Source organism: Aythya marila (genome assembly GCF_965140915.1).
Source record: "Aythya marila genome assembly, chromosome: 17".
In the NCBI taxonomy this organism is placed as follows: Eukaryota; Metazoa; Chordata; class Aves; order Anseriformes; family Anatidae; genus Aythya; species Aythya marila.
In genome coordinates, this window is record NC_139058.1 from 4,224,155 (window position 1) to 4,238,025 (window position 13,871).

Genomic DNA, 13,871 nt, shown 5'->3' on the forward strand with positions numbered 1-13,871 from the left:
AGAAGGAGACTCCCCCTGGAGGCCTGTGCCAATCTGCCTCGGGAAAATAATTCCTTCCTGAGCCCACAGCTGGAATTGGCTGTACCCTGAGCTTGTGAGCAAGACCTGACTGCTGGCCCCATGGCAGGGGTCTGGCATGCCCACCGAGGGACACCAGCATGTTAAACTCCTTTCCTCCATCGATCTGGGAGCATCTCAGGGGCTTCTGAGAAAACTCCAGAAATGATAGGGAGGAAAAAAAAAAAAAAGTCCTTCCCAGGCCCTGCATCTGACCAGTGGAAGAAGTGAAGTGACTTCTCCACTGATGCCTTTTATAGCCTTTGAGAGCTGAGGGTGTGTGGTTTGGTCTCCTCCTGTTTTTCTATCTATCTCCTGTAAGTTTTAACCTATTAGCCTTTAAGTTCCTGCAAGTTTTATGGAGATATGTGGCTGGGTGGAGGAGAGAGACCCAGAAGCATGTGCTGTGCTCTGCTCCATAGCTGCTCCTCTTTGGCTTCCTACCAACCTTTACATGGTATTTGTTTTTACCATTTTACAGTAAATTATTGTCCTGTATCACTGACACATCAACAGCTGAGGCTCTCTTTCTCTCATACAAAACCATTTTCTGTTTCTTCCTGTGAGTTTTGGCAAAGGTCCATGCAATTTCTGCATGTGATTTTCCTGCTGTATTTTTCCCAAATCTTCCTCTGCATTTATGCACCTTCTTACTTGATATTTTTTTTCACATTTGCTCTTGCATAAGTATTGGCATGCTGCTTTCCTTGAGTGTTCTCGCCCTTGCCACTCAATGAATTGATTCTTCCCTGCTTCATTCCCTTTGCAAATGAGCTTGTTTGGTAGCTCTGTGCATATCCAATAGCTCTTTGAATGTGGCTCTCAGAAACAGGTACTCGAAGGCAAACTTGTGCATTTTTAGTCCTGTTAACAGTCTATTTCACATTGGCATACCTCTTGGATTTGGTAATGAGGCACTTATGCTTTATGTCATTTGGTAAGGCAGCAGTTTTATGTTCCTCTACAGTCTTGGTTACTAATTTCACATGTTTCAGGCTTTGAAGGTGCTCCTAGGACTTTGTTGAGGGCATGCCGTACGTGGATGAGACATACAGCAGAAGGGAAGTTTGTAGGCGTGTGGAACTGTGTGTGTCTGTTTTGGAGGGATATAGCTGGAAAGGGGGAGAGACGTCTGGATATTTTGAGCTGTTGTTTAAGGAAAGGGTGTGTCTGGGATGCTTTGATGCAGTCTGTGTTGAGGAAGGTGCTGTCAGTGCTCTGCAGAGGTGCCTGTGGTGGTGGTGGCTGTGTCTCCCATCGCTGGAGCTCATGGTGGAGGAGCAGGAGGCTTTGCCTGGAAGATGTCCCACTGCCACGTGTCCTACAGTCAGCCACTGCTGGAGGGACAGCAGACTGGGTGCCACTGGTGCTGGGGAGCCGGTCCTGGCTCAGCCAGATGGGGCACGGCATTGGACAGAGGCACCAGGGGTTTCAACACTAGCAAGAGACTGGGTGCGCACCAACCTCCCTGGCAGGGCGCAACCTACGCCTCATAGTTTCTTATCTCCAGGAGATAAATGTGCACAGAAGTGCTTTGCTCAGCGAGAAGGAACAATGCTGGTGGCTGGCTGGCCACCCAGCAGAAGATCAGCCAGGCTGGAGTGCTGGGCGCTTGCTGTACCACGGCCCTTGCTTGCCATGGGCAGGGCTGGCTCTAGCAAGTGGTTAATTTTTTTTTCTTTTTTTCTGTACCTTTGCCAAGTTTTCATTTCCTGGGGAGAAATTGCAATGCTTGGTATCTGTCTCCTGGCACTTATTTTTCTGTATTTTCTTCTGATTGGAAAGGTCTTCAGGTACTTCTGGTACTGAAGCTGAAAAAAAAAGTATTCTTTGCCTGTGTTAATCTGTTCTTTGGAAACTGTTTTACCTTCCTGCTGAGTTTGGAAGGCATTGTGAAAAATAGATGGCGAAACCATGGTAAATCAATTCAGGTACAGGTGCAAATGGGTGAATTTTTTACTATATATATATATATATATATATTTATATAATGATATTAAATGCTTTATTTTATTGCCAGTTATGTTATGTGGATCTTCACTATTTCCAGTCGAGGAGTATAACCTAAAACCTTTATCCCAATTCTTAGAGTCTGTACCAAAACTGAGAGCAGTATCTGTCAAAGCTAATGAGCTAAATATAATTTGGAGTTCTGTTTGGCCATCCCACTTAAACATAAAATATCCTGACCTAACAGTATTAAAACTGGGTTTTGGTGCAAAATGGCAAGATAATGAAAACCCTGTCTCAGATAAATAACTGTTCCAAAGGGAATGGGATTTCTGCAGGAATAAGTGTTAATGGAAAGGGACTGCAGAATGAGTAAAGTGGATTTTTTTTTTCTTCCCCATCATCTAATAATAAAAGCAGAAATCTGACTGAACTGTATTTATGGTTTAATCATTGCATTTGGGCTCAGACCTAAGTGCTTAAGGATTTAATTACCAAAGACAGGGCTTTGGAAAGTATAATGAAGTCTGAAGATAAATCATATGGGGTTTGTAGTTTTAAACTTCAGAAGGGTGATGGAATTTTCCGGTGGACCCCAGAAGGGTGACCTTGGTGCCGCAGTCTCATGTTGTCCGTTGTGTCACCGCCTGCCTGGGTCTCGCAGCAATCACTGCAACACCCACCCTCACCCCAGGCATTGCTTCTCACACGTTTCTTCTCCTCCATGCAGGTGGTGAAGGAAGCCCGAAGCCCAGGACGGTGTGAGCAGGAGGGCTGCCATGCGAGGATGTGCCTGCGCCCTCGCTGACCTTCCCACCGTCCCCGTCCCTGGCTTGTGTCCTGTGCAGCGCGAGGGCTGCAGCGAGGCGCTGCTCGGCTCGCCATGGGAGGATGCTTCTCCAAGCCCAAGCCAGGTGACGATCGCGCCTGCCCCACGGTGGCAGGGATGTAGGTCAGCAGCAGCTCCGCAGGCCCTGCTGGGGAATGTTAATTCTCTGCTCCTGCGGGGAGGATTACTGCCTGCTAATCCCCCAAATTCCTGTGCTCTGGCTGCGGCGGGGAGTCCCGCGGGGCTGTGGGGGAATGCAGGGCATGTGCCCAGCCCGTAGCCACCATGGATGCAGAGCCACGTCCAGAAGCTGCAGGAACGTTTCCCTCCCAGAGTGACCTCCCTGCCCTGGTGGCTGCAGTTCTCATCGATAGCTGGTTTCCAGCTGCCTCGTGACCCCATGCAAATACTCTGGATCTCAGCTGCATCCCACCCAGTCCCAGTGGCCTCCTGGGGCTCTGCATCGCTCACCATGTGCAGTGGTGCTGGTCCCTGAGGGCTCACAGGTGTCAGGCTGTCGTGGTTGGTGTTCCCAAGGAGAGTTCGTGTCCTGCATTTCATCCTGGCCACCTGAGAAGGACCTGAAGAACTTCCTTGTCCTTGTCACCTGCTCATTCCCAAATGAAAGTGCAATCATCTCACAGCACTCATCTGTCAGATCATCCATCCATCCATGTGTAGCAGTTGTGGGTGGAAAAGTTCCTGTTGTGGACCTATTTTTGGGCAATTTGTCTCCACTGTCTCAGGCAGTGGGGATTTCAGGCTGAAGGATTCGAGAGTCTGTTGCTGTGATACAAGTCATGTCTGCAAGCCCCCAAGTGTCCCTAGACTGAAGTTGTCTGCCCTTGCTTTGCATACAAATTCTCTTTGATGCTGATGTGGGCAGTTCCTGAGACGCAAAGGAAAAAATTACAGGTGGTTTCTGTCACTGACCTGTGCTGTGATTATTTCACTGGAGATTGTGGTACCCAAATAATATGGCATTGGATAGTGTGGTCAAATTCCTGTCTTCACATTCCCTGCAGAACTGTAAGTTTTCTTTCGTGAAGAGCCACACTGTTGATAGCCTTCCTTGAACTCTTTAAGAAAACACATCCAGGAATAAATACCATCACTGAACAAACTTGTAGCAAAGTCTGCTGGCAGTTCCACTTTATTTTGTATACCATCAGCAAAATTGTGTTTAATCTTGGACTGATGCAGAAACAAAAGTGCTCTGCAGGCGCATTTCCTGAGCTGTGTATTTTCATGTGGAGCTGTATTTCCATGGTAGGGCCAATGACAGAAAATGCCACCCTGTAAGCAACACTCCTGCAACTCTCTTTTTGATTAGCAGCCTTTAGAATCGCTTGATGAGCCTTTCCCCAGCCCTTGTTAGCACACCAATGACTGCAAGTGCTTCACCTTGGTGGTTATAAAACCTCTGAGTGCAGTGAGATAAACAAATACAGATTTGCAGATACTGACTGCTCTGCCAGAGGTTTCACAACCTTTTTATGACACTTGTTTTTCATGTTCTTTGCAGGAATAGTGAACTATCAGAGCTAGCTTCTGGACTTTACTATTTCTAAAAATCCACCTATCCCCTGTACAAATGAGGAGCAGGCCATGCAAGGACAAAGTAGCGCTGTTTTCTCTATTAGTACTGCTCTAACATGAAGGAAATATTTCAAGTACAGCCTGAAGTCAATAGAATTTAACTTATTTAGAGACTTTTGAGAGGTCTGCATGAGGTCCTTATCTGCTCCATCTTCTTATACCTGAGAGAGACCCTCAGTTTCCCCAAAGTCTCAGCATTTCTTAAGATAACCTTGATAACACATTTCTGTATTCCAGGAAGACCTTCCGATGGGCAGATAACCAGTGCAGGAGTGGAGTCCTGCAGGGAGTAAATAACTGTGCTGGCTGCACCCAGCCCCAAAGTCCGTCTGCTGCTGCAGAGCCCAACCAATCCTGATATAAAGATCACTGCTTAATTAAGAACTTATGTTCAAGTAGCAATGTAGTCTCCTGTTCTAGTGCTGCAGTCCCATGACTCCAGATACTGTTCTGAAGCCTAGCCCTCAGTCTCTGCATATATATATATTATTACTATGTTTGTCACATCTCTCACTGCCCATGTCCTGGGTTTTAGGAGCGTGGTAACTTCTGTAGAGAAAGGGTAGAACCAGACACATTTGATCTTACAATTTTGTCGTTAACTCTACCATTTTCTGAGTATCTTTCACGCCAAAAAAAGGGCAGAGCAGTGTCAAGGGGAAGGAGGCTGGGGCAAGGAAACACTGGGTAGGGACATGTGGGCAGGAGGCATGGGTGAGCACGTGTACATGTAGATGGGGACTGAGGTGGACAAAGGGTTGGGGAGAGGCAAGAGAGAATCAACCTGTATGGAGACAAGGGACCTGAAATAGTGGGGATAAGATCTGGTGCTTCATCTTCCTTTCCTTGGTGACATTTATTCAGAGCTGGGTGGCACACCAGTCCCTGCTCAATGAGAGCTGAGCAGAGCTGAGAATGCTGCAGTATAGCGGTGCCAGAGAGCTGCTGCTTTCTGCAGGCATCTTTCTGACAGGGAAACAAGCAAAAGGCTCAGATCTAAATTTCCATCTTCATTCATGCAAGCTCATGGATTGCCAGGTGCTCCGTGTCCTCACATGATCCAAACATAGTTTGGAAAACTAAATTTCAAGACAGCTGGCCAGTTGCTAGGGGGGTTGTCACGAGCAGAGAATTCAGCAGCATCAGCATCGCTGAAGGCATCATCCTGCACAGGGGGCTGCAGCAGCATGGTGATGCCCAGCTGTGGGTCCAGCAGCCCTGGGTGGGTTGGGTGCAGACACCAGTCCAGGGCACTTTGTTTTCATGCACACCAAAAATTATCATCATTTTGGTGCTTGATTTTTAGCAACCCCGGTATGGCCTGTTACAGAGCTGTTTAGTCACAAGAAACTGTGGGTGCATTAGCTCCTGCTGAATTACTGATCAGCCTCATAATTGTACGAAGTGATTCTCATGTTTCTTTGACTGGAAGTGTTTTACAGGAAATGACATAAACAGATGTATATTACATTGCCTAGCTCTGTGCTGGAAAATTCATGCCAGCTTTTCCAAATGCTATAGGACAGCCACGCTTAAAAAGCAGTCTCTTTGCTGGGTGCCTGCTGGAGTGGAGCTGTGTCACTGCACTGCCCCTGGAGAGAACCAGGAAGACATGGGCTTATCACAGCGTTTTTTATTTCAGTGCATAGAGCTGGACCTATTTGTGTACAGTAACTCCTGCAGATGGCAGATACAGTGATGCAGCAGAAGTTCACATTTTCTGTCATTCTATCAGTTCAGCGTAGGCGTGCAGAACTTCACTTTTCTGGCTCTGTCCCTCAGAGCCATAGATGAACCTATGGTGATGATGGTGAGGGCTGGGTGCTTCAACACAAAGCAGCTCCAGGGATGGATGCAGGGACTGCCTCGTCCAGTCATGCAGGATCGCAGATGTCATATTGTCAAGTGAAAGCTGGTTGTAGGGCACAATGCAGTGTTAGATGCTGATGTGGAAAAGCACAGACAGTGGCTGCTCACAGGCCTCATAACAAGCTACTGTTTCCAGTGTGCCAGAAGGGGAAAAGTGTGGTTGTCCTATATAGGAGACAGCTGCAGAGGTCTTCTTGGCCATGCCATGGCAGGCGAGGGGCAGCCTCTGTGCTCTGACCTCAGCAGCATGGCTGGAGCATCTCTTTCGAGATCATCTCTTGGTGATTTCCTTTGCTCTGGCATCTTCCCTGCTGAGAAAAATATTTGTTTTCCATAATTTGTCTGGTATCTACTCATTTATTGAAAGATTGTCAATGTGGTAACCTCCACGCCAACTTTTTCCCCATCTCTGCTTCTGGATTGAGAGAAAACACGCAAAATGTGCTGACATCTCCACTCATCTCAGCTGGACTGTGTGCTCAGCTCTGTTAAGCAGGAAACAGTGGGGCTTTGACAGAGATGAGGGAGCAGTGTATTCTTGATTTTGTAGCTTTCAGTACCTTCATTTCCTGCCTGCCCAGACCTTGCTCCCTGCCCTTTCCATGCTCAGGTGCTTGCTGTCCTCTGTGGCTCCATGGCTAGGCTGGAGCAAACTGACCACTCTCTGCTTTATGCTGGGCTGGTGCCATATGTGGTGGGAGCAGTTTCCTACCACACTACACTGGGACGTGGTATTCCCCTGGTTTTGCCTGTCCTTAACCTGTTTCAGTTGTGAGCTTTTGATTTTTATCTTCTGTACAGCTCTTCATTTTCATGACATTTACAAGACTGGGAAAGCTAAATACTCACCCACATGCTCGGGGTGCTTCTTTGGTCTCTGGCAATTATGCCCAGCTTGCTATAAAATCCCCTGGTGTTTATTATAAATATTAACGGCTTTAGTTTCATGAGGTGCCTAGGAGATAAAGTGATATTTTGTGCCTGTTTGACAGCTATGGACCTGAAATATATATTTTTAAAGTCAAAGCTGTCATCTGGCGTGACTGATTTTAGAAGAAAACACAGTTCCTTGAAGGCCCTGGCATGTGCTGTGACTGTCCTCCTTCTCCTGTGGCACCCCAGTGATGCTCAGAGACCCTAACTAGTCATGCCCAAGGAAAGGCTGGATGACTAGTACCATCAATGACCAAGGAAATTCTTCCCACTTTCTGTCGCTTACAAGTTGGAGTATCTAGGAACGAGCTGATGTGGGAGCACCTCTCCTGGCAACTCCTAGCACCACTGCATGGGCACAAGGGGTTCCTATTACAGGGAGCAGCTTTCTTGGCTCCCAGGAAGAGGACTTCTGTGCAGATGTGATCCTCACGAAGGTGTTGGGAGGGCTCCTGTGCCCCCATGCCTCTGCATGGGTTGGAGGTGCAGGTTGGAGCTGGGACATCACCACTGCCCAGCCAGGCACGAGTGGATCACACTGGCAGGTGCAGGGCTCAGACACAGACATTCAGTTGAGGGGTTGAGACTAGAAGAGTGCTTGTCCGGCTCCCACTTGGGCACAGATCCTCATGCTTTGCTAGAATGTAAAGTCTGAAATCAGTGAAATCACTGAGAATCTCTTCCAGAAAGCTGTCGATTGACCTTACATGGCCAGGGATGCTTTATAGTCAAACACGCTCAATAGTATTAACTTAAGTAAACCAGACAATTCTTGCTTTTCCCCTTTAATGCTGAAGATTCACTCTACACTGAAAACCTCTTACAGAAATAATGTTGAGCATTTTTAATACTAGTTCTTTATTAATTGGTCTCCATCTAATGAACCAGCTTTAAACACTATTCAGTGATGGCTTTCGCTTCCAGTTAATGTTATTTACGAACAATCAAAAGATTTTTTTGAAGTCTCTTTGAGACCTAGAGTTGTTGGTATGCTCACGCGTAACTTTCTGAAGCTATTTTGCATTAAACAGGACAGGAACTGTGATAGATGGATTGTTTTGCACCAATGAGTAATGCCTACTTGCAAGGATATTTACTTTATGAATGCAAAGGTGCACAGTTGAGAAAGAGCAGTGGAATAATGGACTCAAGTAATCAAGCCAAGTTTGCTATCAAATATTTTTTCCCAAGCAAGCTGACAGAAAATGTCAGTTCTGATGACATCTGTCAGCCCCTTTTGAAGTCCAAGGAAGGAGGGAGAGTCATCATGGCAGCAAAACCTCTGGCTTTGTTTTAATGAAGATTTGTTTGTTTCTGCAGTTGAAGTGAAAATTGAGGTGGTGATACCCGAGAAGGAGAGAAGCAAAGAGGAGATGTCACCCAATGGGAAAGCCAGCCCATTGATTTACAAAGTCAATGGGACTGCCCGGCATTATCATCTTGAGGAACACCCCATTGCCAGCAATCCTTACCACAACCCAAAGGATGTGGTGGAAGCATCTGTGTGCCATGTGAAGGACCTGGAGAACGGACAGTAAGTGCCTAAAGTCTTTATAGGTAACTTGAAAAATCTCAGGAGATCTTATAATCCAAGCTAGACCCTCTACCTGGTTCTTTAGTTTCTGGAGATGATGATTTAACTTGTTAAAATGATTTTTTGCTTTCATATCTTGAATAAAATAACATCACAGACAAGTAACCACAACTGTTTTTTACCTGAATTATTGCTGTTCCCTTCAAAGTGTGCAGTCCTTCCTGGGACCCATCTTAGACAGACTTGATGCTCTGTAACAGAACTTCTCAGCAGGTTCTATTCAGCTTGTGTTAGACAACCTTGGCAATTATAAATTTACAAATTTATTATTAATTTATTATTTAAATTTACAAATAACTTACAAAATAAATTTAGTATTAGTATTATACTGGCCTTAGTATTTTTATGAAGCAGCATGAATAGTGCATGTGTGGGATGGAGGGGCTGATCGTGTGCTCCACCATTTCTGCAGTGCCTTGTTTCTTTAGCTGAGCGCATTTCTTTTGACTTGTTCATTCACCAAAAATGCAATTTTCCAAAGTTTTTCCTAATGGCAGCACACTTCAGCTGTGCACAATTTCACCTTGATTTACAAGTTTTCTGAACTCTGAAAAGTGCCTGTTCCAGTCACTGTGCTTTATAGGCACATTTTTCTTACCTGGGATAGATGAGCCTTTTCTGCAGCGTGTCCCATTAATATGACAGAATCCAAACAGGCTGAACTGTGTGAAAAATCATGTAATTTGAATCCAGTGAGCAGTTGGGTGAAGCTGGATGTAGCTGGAATCTGGGAGCATTTGCTTTAATTTGCTATTGCATGTAATGATACCATAGAATAATATGTGATGATGATCTAGAATAATCCATTTAATACAAGCTACTTCATGCTAAACTTACGGGGCATCATGAGCTATAAATTCTTGTTAGCAAAGTTCATCCAGGAATAAACTGTGCTTTTCATCTCTGGGAATTCATGTATTAAACCATTCTACAAAGGGATGCACTGGACTCTCTGCTGGATTAAATCTTCATGAGAGGTTTGGCCGACACTGCAATTTCTGCTGCTGCTCAGAGGAAGGATGGAGGTCTGTCAGGACCTGGGGGTGAATGGCCTCTGGTGAGGCATCAGTAAAGACACACTGGGTGTAAGGAAGGCACAGTGAGTGTAAGGCTGCTTGGGGCAAGTAATGGACAGAGGCAAGGCAGGGGGAGAAGGACCTGGGAGAGGACAGGCAAATACTGGAATTGACTTGTGGCTGGAGCAAAGCCAAAAAGAGACAGTCCTGGGGAATATTTGTTGCACAGGGGCGATCCTGACGGTGAATCTGCCCTACCGAATTTCGAGAGTCAAGAGGGAGAATATGTAGCCTGGTGGCTGCTGTAGTCATTGCAGCCAAGGAAATGCCAGGTGCTCATGGAGGCAGCTTGTGCTAAGTTCATGTTCGGGGTGTTCCTTAAAAGAGTTTGCTGTGTTTTGGTGCCCCAGTGCAAGAAACATAATGGAAAACTAGGGCTTAGATAAGTATATTCCCTGGAAAGCATGCATTATAACAGAGAAAACGAGTGTAAGAGCCTGGTTTACTCTGTAGGTCGCAGAGGGGTGAGTGGTTTGGCTGCAGCATGCAAGAACATATGTGGCTGTAGCAGAAAGCTCCTTGGTCGAACAGGCAACAGGTAAAGCAAGAGTTAGAAGCTGTAATCAGTCAGGAAACTGGCTCACACTTCAACTGTGTGTGCATTTAACTACTGAAACAAGTTCCCAAGTACTGCAGCAGACTTCCCATCAGCGGACATTTTAAATTCAGAATGACTCTTTTTCTAATAGAGTTAGTTTTGAACTTTCTGGCACCAGGACGGTCCCAGTAGAACCAGTGAAGGATTCTGGTGCATGAGCTCTGCTGCTGCCTTGCCCAGACATCCTCCTAGCTGGCTGACAGGCCCTGGGGTGGGGAGCACACAGTTTTTAGTTCAGTGTTTTTAGTTCAGGGAGCTGCACCCAGAAAGCAGCCCCCAGCCACCTGCGCCTCCTCTGCCACGTCCTTTGTGGGCCAGAGCCGAGCTTCTGCTGATGCTGCCCAGGTTAGAAGGGGAAGTGGGCAAGAGGACAAATTTCCCACTGGGGAAACAGCTCAGTGGGGAGCAGTGCAGTGCCAGCCACTCTCTTGCTCACTTTGGACTGAGTGAAGGTGGCTGTGCATTGCCTTCAAGATGCCAGGTCTTGTTTTTCCCTCTGTCAGATCACACAGTTCCTTAGGTAAGTTGTAAAGTCACTTATCTTATCTTATCTTCCTGTGTAGTTTTGGTTGTCATTTAACAAGAGCCACAGGTTTTATCTGAAGCACTGCACAGCTGAGGAATGCAGCAGGACTTGTATTGCTCTATCCCCATTGTGCTGACTGAGGGACACCCGAGTGCCAAGTGTCCTGCATGGGGAGGGAGCAGAGCTGCCTTGCTTGGGAGGGCGTCTGCCAGCTTACAGGGCTGGATGGCTCCCAGGGCAAGTGTGACGAGCTCTGCTGCTGCTTTTGACTGAGGTAGCAAAGAAAATCAGCATCTGCTGTTCCTCTAGTGGGACAGTTCGTGCAGGTGAAGCATGCACATGCCTGAGGACTTATCCAAGGTAGGTCTGCAGGTGTTTTGGGCATGCTTGTGGACTGAGCACTGGTCTCACACCCCTCTTCACCAGGAGAAGTGTGTCTGCAGCCTGGGTGCTGGTTAGGGTGATGTTACCCAAACTGCAATGGGCATGCAAAGTGAGTCCTGTTTGTCTGAGATCGAGGTGTGTGGTGCATACACAGCATTCGTGGCTCGCACATGGCCAGTTTTCCTGAGCACAGGGGGTTTGCTGTGTGCACACCAGTGATACATACAGTACACCTAATGCAGCCTGAATAGGACCGTGAGGTGGAAACACTCTGCAGCTCTCTCTACAATTACCTACCTGAAAGGAGGTTGCAGTGAGGAGGGTGCTGGTCTCTTTTCTGGGGTGACTAGGGATAGGATGCGAGGCAATGGCCTCAAGTTGCACCAGGGGAGGTTTAGATTGGACATTAGGAAGAATTTCTCCATGGAGAGGGTCATCAAGCATTGGACTAGGCTGCTTAGGGAAGTGGTGGAGTCTCCATCCCTGGAGGTATTTAAGAGATGTGTGGGTGTGGTGCTTAGGGATGTGGTTTAGTGGTGGGACTTAGTAGGTCAGGTTGGTGGTTGGACTTCTGACCTTGAAGGGCTTTTGCAACCTGTATGATTTTCTAAACTTTAACTTCCCAGCACTGATAGCATCATTAACCACACATTCAGCAGGTGGGGATGCTGTGGTGGCTTTTTTTTTGTTTTTTGTTTTGGAGAGAGGGTGCATGATTGGCAAAAGTGTGCTTTTGGCTAGGGCAAGGGTGGCTGGGGCTGGAGCCCGATGTAGCTGGTGGGGGACCCATCGTGAGACCACAAACTTTGTGTACGGGATGCTTGCTGTGCTAATTACACTTTTTCCAGGGTATCTCCACAAGCAACAGCTGTGCTTCAAAGAGCACCTGACTGCCTCCTGGGGGACTGCCTGCACTTAGGTTGGCTCCTGTAAAAGCCTGAAGCTGAGTGCTGGGGCAGCAGGGAGACAAATCCCCACTGTTGGGCCAACAGCCTGAGCAGGAGGGCAGGTTGCCATCTGACTTGTGTTCTGCAAAAACGGCAGAGGAAAAGAGCAGGGGAGTCAGGTGTAGCTGTCCTGGGGTTTCTATCAGAAAAAATGTGACCCATATGACGTGGCCAGGACCAGAGCCCAGCCCCTGACACAGAGCATGCAAAGGGTCACAGGTTCCTCTCCTGGGCACTGCTTGGTGACCCAGCTTGGATCTGGTGTGGGCTGGCAGCAGCAGAGCCACCTCCAAGGCCAGCTTGGTGGCAGGGGTGGCAATACCTGCGAGCCACCCAGAGCCATTGGCAAGCAGTTTGGAGGAAGGAGGAGCTGGGCAGGGTGGAATGGGGCTGGAGTGCAGGGTGAAGGGTTTGGCACCGGCTGTTCTGCCACCTGCTTCTGTGCTCCTCCTCCTTAGGATGCGTGAGGTGGACCTGGGCTGCGGGAAGGCGCTGCTGATCAAGGAGAGCGGCGAGTTCTACGCCATGGGACACAAATGCCCTCACTATGGGGCCCCGCTGGTTAAAGGTCTGTCTGTATCACTTGCTGTGTGCATAAAAATGGGAGGCTAAGTGTTTGCAAAGGGCAGCCCCGAGGTCCTTCATGGGTGCTGTGGGGAGTATCGGGTAGTGCCATTCCTCTTAACCTCATCCCAGCATCTTCTCGATGAGGGAAATGTGTCTTCAGAAAGGTGGCAGTGCAGAAGCCTCCGAGGGTACTCAGCCTTGGGTTTGGTTTGCTGGTGAACTCACTGACACAGGCCTGAGGCTTGCTTGGGTGACTTGAGAGAACGAAACTCATCTAGCATCATTACGTGTTGTCTCTTCAGCTGGGGTCTGACCCTCTCTTGGACTGTGTGAGACAGCCTCAGCTTACTGCATCCAAACAGAGCCTCATTTTATGGGGCTTTGTTCTGTTTACTGGTTCTCAGCCATTGAGGAGTTAAAAGATGTTTTAAAGAAAAAAACCAAACAACAACAATCTTCTGCATTTTATGATTTTTCAGGCCACCCAGTCTTAAAAAAAACAAAAATCCACAACTCCCTATAAATCAAAATCATGTTCATGAGGGAAGGATCTTTGGTCCAATTGACTTATTTCAGCAGCAAAAAGACACGTCTCTGTTGTCAGTGGTGAAAGTGGGGTGATGTACAGAGGTTTGCCCTCATGGGCTGAGTAAGGGTCCCTGGTAGTGCCATCTTGGCCGTGTGCCTTAACTGTGGGCGCTTGGCTGGAGGAGGGGTGCTGGGGAAGGTGGCAGGGTATCCTCACGTGCTGTCCTGGCACCAGCAGCAGTGCTGGGTGCAGGCAGGCATGCTCTCGGCCTTGCTTGTCCCCCTCTGGTGTCAACAACCTTGTGGCCTTGCACAGCGATCTCACTGGAGATGCAGGAGGGGCGGCCCCTGAGTCCCTGCATCTAGTGACAAGACATGGCAGTGCAGCAAGCAAATACACCAACTCAGGATGAG

General features: G+C 47.6%; 1 protein-coding gene across 3 annotated transcripts in view; it reads left to right on the forward strand.

The window, feature by feature from the left end:
- Window positions 1-2,803: 2,803 nt before the first annotated feature.
- AIFM3 (AIF family member 3) overlaps window positions 2,804-13,871 on the forward strand; it is a gene marked incomplete at both ends in the record, with an annotated part of 31,028 nt that continues 19,960 nt past the window's right edge. For 2 of the 3 annotated variants that reach the window (XM_082773918.1, XM_082773919.1), the window contains 3 exons: window positions 2,804-2,921; window positions 8,558-8,771; window positions 12,821-12,930. In XM_082773918.1, the coding sequence (XP_082630044.1) occupies window positions 2,891-2,921; window positions 8,558-8,771; window positions 12,821-12,930 (355 nt within the window). Of the gene's footprint in view, window positions 2,922-8,539; window positions 8,772-12,820; window positions 12,931-13,871 lie in introns of all 3 variants that reach the window. The other variant, XM_082773920.1, reaches the window with a different exon arrangement.